General features: G+C 44.2%; 1 protein-coding gene across 1 annotated transcript; it reads left to right on the top strand.

Moving 5' to 3' along the window:
* The first annotated feature begins 2,599 nt into the window (after positions 1–2,599).
* DCSTAMP (dendrocyte expressed seven transmembrane protein) lies at positions 2,600–11,524 on the top strand. Its single transcript, XM_020885934.2, has 3 exons — positions 2,600–3,635; positions 7,737–8,045; positions 9,082–11,524. Exons 1-3 carry the CDS (start codon positions 2,607–2,609, stop codon positions 9,274–9,276), a joined length of 1,533 nt encoding a protein of 510 aa, XP_020741593.2. The 5' UTR covers positions 2,600–2,606; the 3' UTR covers positions 9,277–11,524.
* Positions 11,525–11,945: the final 421 nt, after the last annotated feature.

Raw genomic sequence — 11,945 nt, 5'->3', positions numbered from 1 at the left:
ATCTTGAGATGGAGGGGCCATCCTGGATTATCTGGGTGGCCCCAGTATAATCACATGGGTCCTTACAAGAGGGAGGCAAGAGGATCAGAGTCCTGAGAGAAGATATAAGGACAGAAGCAGAGGTCAGAGAGAAAAGAAGATGAAGCATTGCTCTCTCTGAGATGGAGGAGAGTCCACAAGCCAAGGAATATAGGCAGCATTATAAGCTAAAAAAAGGCAAGGGAATGGATTTTCTCCTGGACACTCCAGCCCTCTGGACCAGTTTTAGACTTCTGACATTTAGAACTGTATGAGAATAAATGTGTTGCTATAATCCATTAAGTCTATCGAAATTTGCTATAGTAGTTATAGAGGCAAATACACCTGGACTTGTCAGCAAGGGCTTCCCTGGTGGCTCAGTGAAGAATCTGCCTGCAATGCAGGAGACCCAGGTTCAATCCCTGGGTTGGGAGGATCCCCTGGAGAAGGGAATGGCAACCCACCCATTCCAGTATTCTTGCCTGGAGAATTCCACGGACAGAGGAGCCTGGCGGCTATAGCCCATGGGGTCACAAAGAATCAGACATGACTGAGCGACTGACACTTCCACACTTTCATAAGTCACTAGCTGTGGAAATTTGCTTCAGCAGTTATAGAAGCTAATACATTTGGACTTGTTAACAAGTTCTTAGCAGGGTTCCAAGAGAGAGGCAGGAGGGAATCATAAACTCGGAAGAGACACACTGTCACTGCTGCCACATTCTCCTGGCCAGTGGTGTCACAAGGCCATCCAGAATTCAAGGGCTAGAGCAATAAACTCCACCACTGGATTCTATTTCTCTTACCTCTTGATGGGAGAAGCAGTAAAGTCACCTTGCAAGGAGGTGTTGAAACTGAGCAGTATTCTGCAGGCCCTTCCCAGGAACCAACCCCGTGTGCCCCAACACTTGTTTGTATAAGAGCTTCACCCTTCTAGGCCCTCTCCAAGTCCAAAGAGCAAATTTAATCAGAAAAGTGAGAAACTATAGAAACAAAGGAAAACAGTCAAGCAAAACAAAATAATGAGTTTAGCCATAAAACAAAGTCAGGGCCCTTTAGTTCCTCCTCACAGGCTATAGATAATATTCAGCACCATATCCTTGAGCTGTTTTGCAGACATTAAAATCTCCATCAGGTGAAAGAAGTTAACTGCAGGCTGACCACAGCAGGTGGACCTCAGACTCGTTGGAACCAGGTTGATGATGCTAATTCCCAGAATGTCACACCACCGGGCAATCAAGAGCTACATGAGCTGATCAGCCACCTGCAAGCCTCTCCCCCATCTTGACTTTAACAGCCCTTCCCCAAAAGCCATTGGGGAGTTGTGGCCTTCTTTTTCTTATAACCATGTTTTTTATTGAGGTTCAGCAAAGCGTCAGACATGACTGAGCGACTGACAGTTCAGTCACTCAGTCGTGTCTGACTCTTTTCGACCCCATGGACTGCAGCACGCCAGGCCTCCCTGTCCATCACCAACTCCTGGAGTCCACCCAAACCCATGTCCATTGAGTAGGTGATGCCATCCAACCATCTCACCCTCTGTTGCCCCCTTCTCCTCCCACCTTCAATCTTTCCCAGCATCAGGGTCCTTTCAAATGAGACAGCTCTTCGCATCAGGTGGCCAAAGTACTGGAGTTTCACCTTCAGCATCAGTCCTTCCAATGAACACCCAGGACTGATCTCCTTTAGGATGGACTGGTTGGATCTCCTTGCAGTCCAAGGGGCTCTCAAGAGTCTTCTCCAACTGACTGACTGACAGTTAATTTATAATGTTGTGTTAGTTTCAGGTATCTAGCAAAGTGATTAAGTTATATATATACAAGTTAAGTTTTATATATATATATATATATATATATATATATGTATGTATATACATAACTTAATGGCAGCCCACTCCAGTATTCTTGCCTGGGAAATCATATGGACAGAGGAGCCTGGCACGATAGGGTCCTTGGGGCCACAAAGAGTCAGACACAACTGAAAATGCACATATATATGTATATATATATATACATATATATATATGTACATACACACACACACACAGAGATATATATTCTGTTTAAGATTCTTTTCCCTAGGTTATTACAAAGACATTGAATACAGTTAATGGTGCTATATGATAGGTTTGAATTTTTTATCTATTTTACACAAGACGTGTGTATATATTAGTCATAAACTATTAATTTATCTCTCCTTCACCCCTCAACCCATGATCCCATTTGGTAACCATGTTTGTCTTCTGTGTCTGTGAGTCTATTTCTGTTTCATAAATAAGCTCATTTATATCAAGTTTGGGTCTTTTAAACACAAGCTGCCAATTCTCCTGCTTGGCCCCACACTGGGGGCCTTGGGATAAACTCTGCACTTCCCTTCCCCACAATCTGGTGCCAGTAGGTTAGCTTTACTGCCTTCAGGCGAGTGGACCCAATTTAAGTTCGATAACAGTGTGGAGACTGAGAAGGGTAAAAAATTATGGCCATTCTTCTTGCAATCAATCTATCACCATGCCCTTTGCAAAGTGAGAGAGGACATTTAAAAGCAGCATTTGACCCTGGTTTTTCTTCATTTCCAGGGACACAGGAAGCATGGGAGTCTGGACCTCAGGCACCAACATCTTCTTAAGCCTCTGGGAGACGTATGTGTCTCCAAGAAGCCCTGGATGGATGGCCTTTACCCAACACGTGGGCGTTTGCTGTTTTGTCGCTTTCGTTTCCGTGGGCCTCCTCTCTGGGGCCTTCTGCTGGTTTCTGTCCTCACTCATCGTCTTCATCACCTCCTGGATGGCCACGTGTGTTCTACTGTGCTGCTCCAAGCACGCACGGTGCTTCCTTCTGCTGTTCTTCCTCTCGTGCGGCCTGCGTGAAGGCAGGAACGCTTTGATCGCTGCCGGCACCGGGGTGGTCATCTTTGGACACGTGGAAAATATCTTTCACAACTTTAAAGGGCTCCTGGACAGTATGACTTGCAACCTGAGGGCAAAGAGCTTTTCCATCCATTTCCCACTTTTGAAAAAATATATCAAAGCCATTCGGTGGTTGTATGGCCTTGTCACTCACCTGAGTCTATTCGATGACCTTGTGTCTTGGAACCAGACCCTGGAGGTCTCGCTTTTCAGTTCCAGCCAAGCCCTGGAGGCTCAGCTCAACGACACCACGGACAGAGCCCTGGGGGTCTTGTACCAGATGGTGACGGCGACGGAGGTGCTGTGCTCCCTGGGGCGGCAGGTCCTTGCCCTCACGGGGCTGCTGCTGATGCTGCTTGGCACCGGCCTCTTCATGAAGCGATTCTTGGCCCCTCGCGGCTGGAAGTTTGAGAACATCTACCTCACCAGACAATTTGTGCAGCTGGACGAAAGGGAGAGGTGTGAACAGAGGCCCTGTGTCCTCCCGCTGAATAAGCAGGAAAGGAAGAAGTATGTCCTCGTCCCGTCTTTCTGGCTGACTCCTAAAGACAGGAGGAACCTGGGGCTCTTTTTCTTCCCGGTCCTTACCCACCTCTATATCTGGTTGCTGTTTGCAGCCATAGATTATCTGCTATACTGGCTCATTTGCTCCATGAGCAAACATTTCCAAAGCTTGCCAGGGCTCGAGGTGCACTTGAAACTGCACAGACAGGTAGGTGCTCATGGGCCCGTCTCACCTGGTATCCTAGCTGTTTGCAAAAGATTGTGAACGTCCCAAGGAAGGGCAGCATTATATTTCCCTCCTGGATCCCCAGTGCCTGGCACAGAGCCTGGTATGTAGGAAGAGCCCCAAACAAATTGGTTAAACTGAGTTGAAACCCCAGTCTTATATGATAATGTTCTGAACATCTTTGATCACTGCATTAGTTTTCTGGGGCAGCCTCGTCCCAACAGAGAGGACCATGGTTTTTGCTCATCCCATCTTTCCTTTTTTCCATTTTTTCCCTGTGGCAGTTTATGATTACGTGGACATTTCAGGGGGCTTCCCAGGGGCCGGCCTCGCCATTTCCCACATGCAGTGGTTAAGAATCCACCTACCAATGCAGGAGATGCAAGAGACTTGGGTTCAATCCCTGGGGTGGGAAGGTTCCCTAAGGTAGGAAATGGCAACGGGCTCCAGTATGCTTGGTTGGAATATTTGCCATGGACAGAGGAGCATGGAGGGCTACAGTCCATGGGGTCACACGGAGTCAAACACGACTGAGCCCATTCTGGACATTTCAGAGGATCTGCAGCCTGACAGATACTTGTCTTACTTGTTTTTAAACCCAGTCACTGTGGAGCTGAGCTAGGTGGGATGTGCACTTGTGTGTCTAGTGTACGTGTGCACACAATGTGCGAAGCTGTATGTGTTTGCACATGCGTGTGTGTAGGAAAGTCATGCATGCTGGGTGGTGTGTACTAGCCTGGGGTGGTGAAAACACCATCCGCTGTTTCCATGTGTCGGACTTTCCTCTTTATGGAGCTACAGTAGGTTGTGCCTCTGCCGGGGGAAATCTCTGAGGGGAAGGGCAGAAGGGGACCTGGAAACCCTCCTCTGAAACCCCACTTCCTCCTGCGGTGTCCACACTCTCCCTCTCCCTCCCTTTTCTCCTGGTCAGCAGGTGCTGTCTGGCCCCTGTCCCTCCCACTCCTGGGCTGCTTCCCCGAGCTGATTACTCTGAGCATTCCCTTCCCCTGAAGACTTCAGTTAATTACAAGAACCCCCTGTTGCTCAAGATATCTGGAGCAGAGTGGATAATGGAAGCAGTGTCTCAGATGGAAGCCAAACAAGATTTTTCAGGCCGGCTGGATCTGGGGGGCAGCTGGTAAAAGGACCCCTCCCTTCCCTCCCCCACAGCCCACCCCCTCCCATAGGTCCTTTGTTTAACCAGTTCCTCTCTTTCTTTCTCTTTTTGCTCCTCTCTCATCTGTTTCTCTCTCAGCCAAAACCCAGGCCTGGTTTGTGAATTCTCACTGTTTTAAACGGGGGCGGGGTGGGGAGATGGGGGTGGAAGAGGGAAGCGATCTCTGCCTTTCGAAAAAGGCCCAGAAACTTCCCAGTGACACTGTCCTGACAAATACATTTTTCGGTGTTGTTGTGGGGGTCCTGGGGATGCAAAGATGTCTCAAGCGTGAGGGCTGACGTCGAGCAGCTTACGATCTGGCGCGGGGAGGCCACCTCGGACACTCAAGGACAGCAGGGCGGTGGGCGCTGAGATAGAAGCGAGTTCGAGACTGCTGTTCTGGCTCCTCTCAGACTCTCTGCTGAAGAGCCCGGGAGACCGTGCCCCCAGCGGCCGGCTTCCACGTGGCCGGCAGTGCCTCTCTTATTCCTGGATGACCTTGGAGATTCCCGGTCCCTCTGTTGGGGCAGATTTGCAAAGCAGTCAAGCAACAGGAGAAACACTGGCTCAAGTTTCCCCCCACTTTCAAATGATTTTAAATAAAGAAGAAAGATGGGAGGCGACGTGACTAGATCTGGCTGGATGGCTGGGCACTGTAAGAAAAAAATAGCTACTAGGTTGCTACTTATTGAGCACCTACTGTGTGCCCAGAACCAGTCTGCATTAACTTTTCAGGACTGTCTGCTACCTGAGCGAATCTTTTCATTTGTTACTCAATGCTGTTCTGGCAAATTGTTTACTTGGGAGAGGCAAACACATTTTAAAACACTGGGATACCATTTAATACATCGCTCTGTATTTTGAGAGTTTGTCTTCCACACTGCCCTCTATCAAGCCCTTACAAAAGTGTTGACTCAACCCTGACTCTCAACTGCAAAATCCCTGGTTAGATTTCCTAAACTAAATAACTCCTTTCCAGACTGGACACCCGCTGCTTTCTTATTGCAGGATTTCTCATCACTGACTCAATCGATGTGTTTGTTTCTTCAACGGTATTAAAAAGAGCACATGCCTTTGCTCTGGGGACCGAAAACTCTCTATTTAATCACAGGCAAACTGTCTTTTTTTAATAAGAGAAAAGGAGAGGCAACAAGGCTTTCTCCTGCCTAGCTACAGCGCTGGGGAAATTGCAGATTGGATTTGACATTTGTGTTAAAGTCCCAGGATTGGGGTTTCCAGATTTTTCACTGGTATTGGGGTGAATCCAAGGTGCACGGTGTTCTCTGCGTGTGGTTAGGTTCTTTTCAGAAGTCATTTCCAGCTTTTGGGCCCCAGGGCTCTGGGGCACTGGGGTAATAATAACTTACTAAGTATTCCAGTCTATAAGGTTAATGCTCCATCCCCAAGGTGCTTAATTTACACTAAGAGTAGTTTATTTGTGGGCAGGATCTGGTCCATTAATTCCTGTTTTACCAAATTGGAAAACAGATCCACTGAGAGATGATGTGACTTTCTCAGGTCAGGGAAAAGTAAGAGCTGAATCAGCACACACGTCTCCTGCTGGTGGCTTGTCTGGGTAGCCCAATGTCATCTGCCCTCTGGGTCAGTTTGATGAGGGCAGCTGGTTTTTTCTGTTGCCTTCAAACAGGAAAGAATGCACCCCTTCTAGCATCCAAGAGAGATGAGAAATTGTCCTATTTTGAGACCTCTATAAATAGGATTTTAGAGCCACTTTCAGTAAATATACTCTTTTTAGTACCCTTGCATCAAGAATAATTCCACCCCATCCCCGCCACTTCAAGCTCTAGAAGGGTGACTGAGAACATAATTTAATGCCTCTATATCTTTATGACCTTGTGGTCTGCTGACGGGGTGTTTGTCAAGATGCAGAGACTATGACTGGGTCTTGATGGGCTTTGCTACAAAAAATCTCCTCCAGTTGAGCTAAAACCATCTTTCATGAATCCCACATCCTCTGAAGTATAGAAACAGGTATTCCATACGTGGGTTATGCAGTCAAAATTATTAGAAGAGGACTTCCCTGGTAGTCTGGGCTTCCTTGGTGGCTCAGATGGTTAAGAATCTGCCTGCAGTGCAGGAGACCTGGGTTTGATCCCCGGTTTGGTAAGATCCCCTGGAGAAGGGAACAGCTACCCCCTCCAGTATTCTGGCCTGGAGAATTCCATGGACAGAGGAGCCTGGCAGGCTACACAGTCCAAGGGACGCAAAGAGTCGGACATGACTGAGTGACTTTCACTTTTTTCTTTTCCCTGGTGGTCCAGTGGTTACGAATCTGCCTGCCAGTGCAGGGGACATGGGTTTGATCCCTGGTCTGGGAGACACCACATGCTGCAGAGCAATTTAGCCCATGTGTGTGCCACAACCACTGAGACCTCAGTGCCCCAAAGCCCGTGCTCAAGAGAAGCCACCACAATGAGACGCCCAGGCATCGCAGCTAGAGAGCAGCCCCCATTTGCCACAACTAGAGAAAGCCAGTGTGCAGCACTAGAAACCCAGAGCAGCCAAAAATAAAATAAATAATTGTAAAATCCTTTCAAACATTATTAGGAGAAGGATTTGCTGAAGCAAAACAAATTTCTCTGCTTTCTTCTCAGACCCTTCAACAGTCTCGTGGGCATCATTTCTCTAAAGAAGAGACAGAGCAAACAAACTTACCTGATATCCTTCTCTCAAGGAAATCTATATTTCCCCAAACCCACTTTGGAAAACACTGCGGTATCTACAACTAAAACTACCCCCTTCTTTACTCCAGTCGTTGCACATAAAAAGAGTTGGAATAGCTCCTTCCACCAAAGCTCCCTGCGTGTTTTAAGATAAATGCTACCTGCTCCAGAGCAGTATAGAGAAAGACTAGGGCAAGGTATGAAAATGGCATGGATCTTGATGATTTTATTCTTTCATTTTAGGAACAAGGGACTCAAGACATCATCCATGATTCTTCCTTTAATATATCTCTGTTTGAACCGACCTGCATCCCTACACCGAAGCTCCTTTTGTCTAAGACCTGGATCCCTCTCAGCATCATTCTTGTGATACTAGTGACGCTAGGACTGTTGTCCTCCGTCCTGATGCAACTTAAAATCCTGGTGTCAGCAGCCTTCTACCCAAGCGTGCAGAGGGAGCGCATGCAGTACCTCCACACGAAGATACTGAAGAAAAGAGCAAAGCAGCCAGTGGGAGAAGTAAAAGGGAAACTGAGTCTGTACTTTACAAAGGTAAAGCTGAAATGGGGGTGTGACCTGTAACTAGGGAAATTTTGAGCTTCAAGGGCAAATGGAATTTCTAAGCACTCTTTCAAGTTTATGTTAAGGCTTATATCCCCAGCGACAGATGGGGAGACCCTGGGGGGGAGGGGGTGAGGATGGGAAACAGACACACATTGGCTAAGTCCAGAAGATTCTAGAAGAATAATCCTTCAAAACGCTGATTCCAAGTGAGTTTTTCAGTCTTATCGTAGAGAAGCTACTGGGAATGCCTCCTCTAATTGCTGCTAAAGGACACTGCCCAGAGAGAGTTATTTTACCAGAGTAAATAAAGAACAGAAGGGAAGTATCTGCTACAACTTGGTAAACTTCAAAAAATTTGCTCATTGTCCAGCATTAAAAGACCTAGGGACTGTCCTTGTAGTCCAGTGGCTAAGACTCCAAGCTTCCAATGCAGGGGACCTGAGTTCGATTCCTAGTCAGGGACCTAGATCTTATATGTTGCAACTAAGACCTGGTGCAGCCACATAAATAAACATTAAAGTTTTTAAAAAATATATGATGATATTTATATGATATATGTATATTTATACATATATATGATAACATAATGACTTTCACACTCATATAAAATGAACACTCATCAAAGACTTTATTCAACTTATTAATTAAAAAGGGAACAATAAGAAATTCCAACCAATTCAAAGAACAACTTAAATCACACACATATATATAAACCACTGAGAAGACCAAAATTAATTTGCTTAATAGATGTAAAACTGACTTGTTCCAACAGGGTGGATGGGAGAATGAGTTGTATTCTACTGGGTGAAATTCATTTGCATGCCTATGGACAAGAATCATTTGTATTGTTGCCATCAGCCATCTACAACTTACAGAATCGGGAAATATTTCATAGACAATGAAAGACCAAAACAATTCTTAAGAATAAGCTTTTCTGGCCATTTTCAAAGTCTTTTGAAAAGTTCATGTCAGTGGCAACTGAAATTATTCTAATGCTCATTCATCCAACTTTGTGTCTTTTCAGATTCATTTCTGGCTTCCGGTCTTGGAAGTGATTGGGAAGAAACAAATGGACATTGCCAGTGAAGACAACCCAGAAGAGACCCCACACGGCTCTTCGTCCACCCTGTGCCAGCAAGTCTTCTCAAGGCTACTGACAGCAGCCCGTTCTCATCCCCAGCAAGAGAGAACTGCACAGCAGGGTCCTTCAGTGGCTTGAGTTTGCAGGGTCAAGCCACTTTTCTCCTTAAAGGGCTCCCAGGTAAATGGTGAAGCTGTCTGTCTCACAGACCAGACACGTGGTCTGGACTCTGTGTCAGTGTAACAGCACAATAACACAGGCCTTGCAAGGATAAGTCTCAGCATAGATTAATATTCAAAGAAAAAAAATTAGAAAAAATCAAAATCTCTGCTATAGACTCACAAGCGAATATCAAGGAGAGCATACATGTATGATGCCAGGAAAATATCTTTCAGTGCTTCTGTCCCTTCTCTGCCCTCCTTAATATCCTTCATGGCTATTTCCTATTCTCACAACTGTCTGTCTGCCTTCTGCACCCTTATTCAAGAACTCTTTCCAAAACCCATCTCCAGCAGCTCCCAGTTTCTTCCCACCATCTCCTCTCTCCTACCCTCTACTTTCCTGGATCTCTTTGCCTTTTCCTCTGTTACCAAATCCTCCAGCCACATTTATTTAGAGAACACATTGATTACAATCATATGAAAGACTGGTTACAATGTTCACCTTGGGCCTCTTTTTCACGATACTCAATATATACTGTACAGCACAGAGACATATTTTCCCGATAATACCTAAGGAAAAAAATACTGATTCTGTTTTCTCTGTGGTGTCCAAGTAGGAAAGAAATAAACATCAAATTTTTTAAGCTTTTCATTTTGAAAAATTTTCAGACTTACAAAAAAAGTGGCAAAATAGTACCACATTCCATCTACCCATCACCCCTCATCTCCGAAAGTTACCATCTTATATAACTGCAGCACAATTGTCGAAACCAGGTAGTAGCATTTGGAAAATGCAGAATCTATAGAACTCATTGGATTTTCACCAGTGTCCCACTGATATCCCACTAATGTCCTAAGGACTGGTCCTTGATCCAGTTCAGGCTCACGCCTGTATTTGTTTGTCATAGTTCCTTACTCTCGTCTGATTGGGGACAGTTCCTTAGTGTGTCTTTCTTTTTCTTTCATGACCTCGACACTTCTGAAGAGTGCTGCCAGTTGTTTAGTAAAATGTCCTTTGATTTGGGTTTGTCCGATGTTTCCTAGTAAGGAAACCCCGGAGACGTATTTTTTAGCAACAGTACCACAGAAGTGCTGACATGCTCATCTCAATGCACGAGATCAGGGGTAGGTCATGCTGACATGCCTCATTACTGGTGAGGCAACCATTCTTCGCTTAGTCAAGATGGGGTCCGCAGATTCTTCCACTGTTGAAGTCATTATTTTCCCTTTGTAATGAATAAGTATGTTGTGAGGAAATGCTTCGAGACGAGGCAAACATCCTGTTTCTCATACATTTACCCTTTAGTTTTTGCATTCAAGGATGCAAAACAGTGCCAGCCAAATAGTGATTTTCTTTTTTTTTTTTAATAGTGATTTTCTGTTTTCATAATATCTTCTACATTTTTAAACTGAGATTCTACATTATCCCTAGAAAGAAACTTTTTTTTTTCTCAAAGACAATTTTCATTTTGGGCACTAGAGTAGGCATTTTACACATATGATCTCATTTATGTTTCATGACAATCCTGTGAGGTTGGTAGTATTATTTCTATCTTCTTGATGGGAAAGTTACCCTCAGAAACCCTGACTTATCTTGCCTAGAATGGGGTCTTGACTTCCGCATGTTTAAAGTTCCCAGATGATTCTAACGGTCAGCTAGCCCTGAGAACCATCATTCCAGGAAGTTTCACATTGCAGTGCTTTCAATACAAGTTGTCAACAGTGAAATTTCTCTAGCAGAAGGAGCCTACATTAGAATTTTGAGTCAGCATTTCCCAAAGTGTGTTCCTCAAACCACTAATCCCTTAGTTGTTTCATAAAAGAGATAAATGATGTTAATAAATCCATATCAGCTGTCTTCCAAACTTGAAGATCCATAAAGCATGTTGGCATAATTTTTAAGAATTAAAAGAAACCCTATAATAATAGATCTTTGAGAAACCCTATAATAAAGGAATATCATATAATTTTGTTTCACCCCAAATTTTCTCAAATTATTAAACTTTGGTACGATTTTAACTGTAATAACTATTAATAACACATAGGACCAGCTCTAGAGCCCAAATTCTGATAAGTGCTGATTTAATTAGCATAACTTTTTGACCAAAAAAGACCTGTGGTGAAGATAAGTTTGTAGTTTTGGATTTTATAAATATTTTAATGATTTTATGCTTTACTGTTTTTTCTAGAAAATATACATATTAATAAATTGATACGATATGTGATATTTTTTACTCATTTGGCACTTATTTCTCCTAGAGAAGGGATCTGCCCCACATTAACGAAGGCAAAATATCAGCTGCTAAAGTTAGAATACACTGATACACAAAATAAACTCTAAATGGCCTAAATAGAAGACATGATACCATAAAATTCTTAGAAGAGATCATAGGCAAAGCACTCTCTGACATAAATTGTACCAATGTTTTCTTAGGTCAGTCTCCCAAGGCCACAGAAATAAAAACAAAAATAAATGAATGAGACCTAATCAAATTTACAAGGTTTTGCATGGCAAAGGAAACGATAAACAAAACAAAAAGCCTACAGAATGAGAAAAAAATATTTGTGAATGACAAGGACTTCATTTCCAAACAGTTCACCCAACTCAACAACAACAACAACAACAAAAAAAACCAACACAGTCAA

This window comes from Odocoileus virginianus, chromosome 15 (genome assembly GCF_023699985.2).
Source record: "Odocoileus virginianus isolate 20LAN1187 ecotype Illinois chromosome 15, Ovbor_1.2, whole genome shotgun sequence".
NCBI classification, from domain to species: domain Eukaryota; kingdom Metazoa; phylum Chordata; class Mammalia; order Artiodactyla; family Cervidae; genus Odocoileus; species Odocoileus virginianus.
The sequence above is the reverse complement of the archived record's forward strand: the minus strand, read 5'-3'. Positions and strand labels throughout refer to the sequence as shown.

Excerpts from the sequence above, each read along its gene's own strand:
- DCSTAMP (XM_020885934.2), top strand. The coding sequence starts at position 2,607 with ATGGGAGTCTGGACCTCAGGCACCAACATCTTCTTAAGCCTCTGGGAG. Across the intron at positions 3,636-7,736 it reads ACTTGAAACTGCACAGACAG|GAACAAGGGACTCAAGACAT; the intron begins GTAGGTGCTCAT and ends CTTTCATTTTAG. Across the intron at positions 8,046-9,081 it reads TGAGTCTGTACTTTACAAAG|ATTCATTTCTGGCTTCCGGT; the intron begins GTAAAGCTGAAA and ends GTGTCTTTTCAG.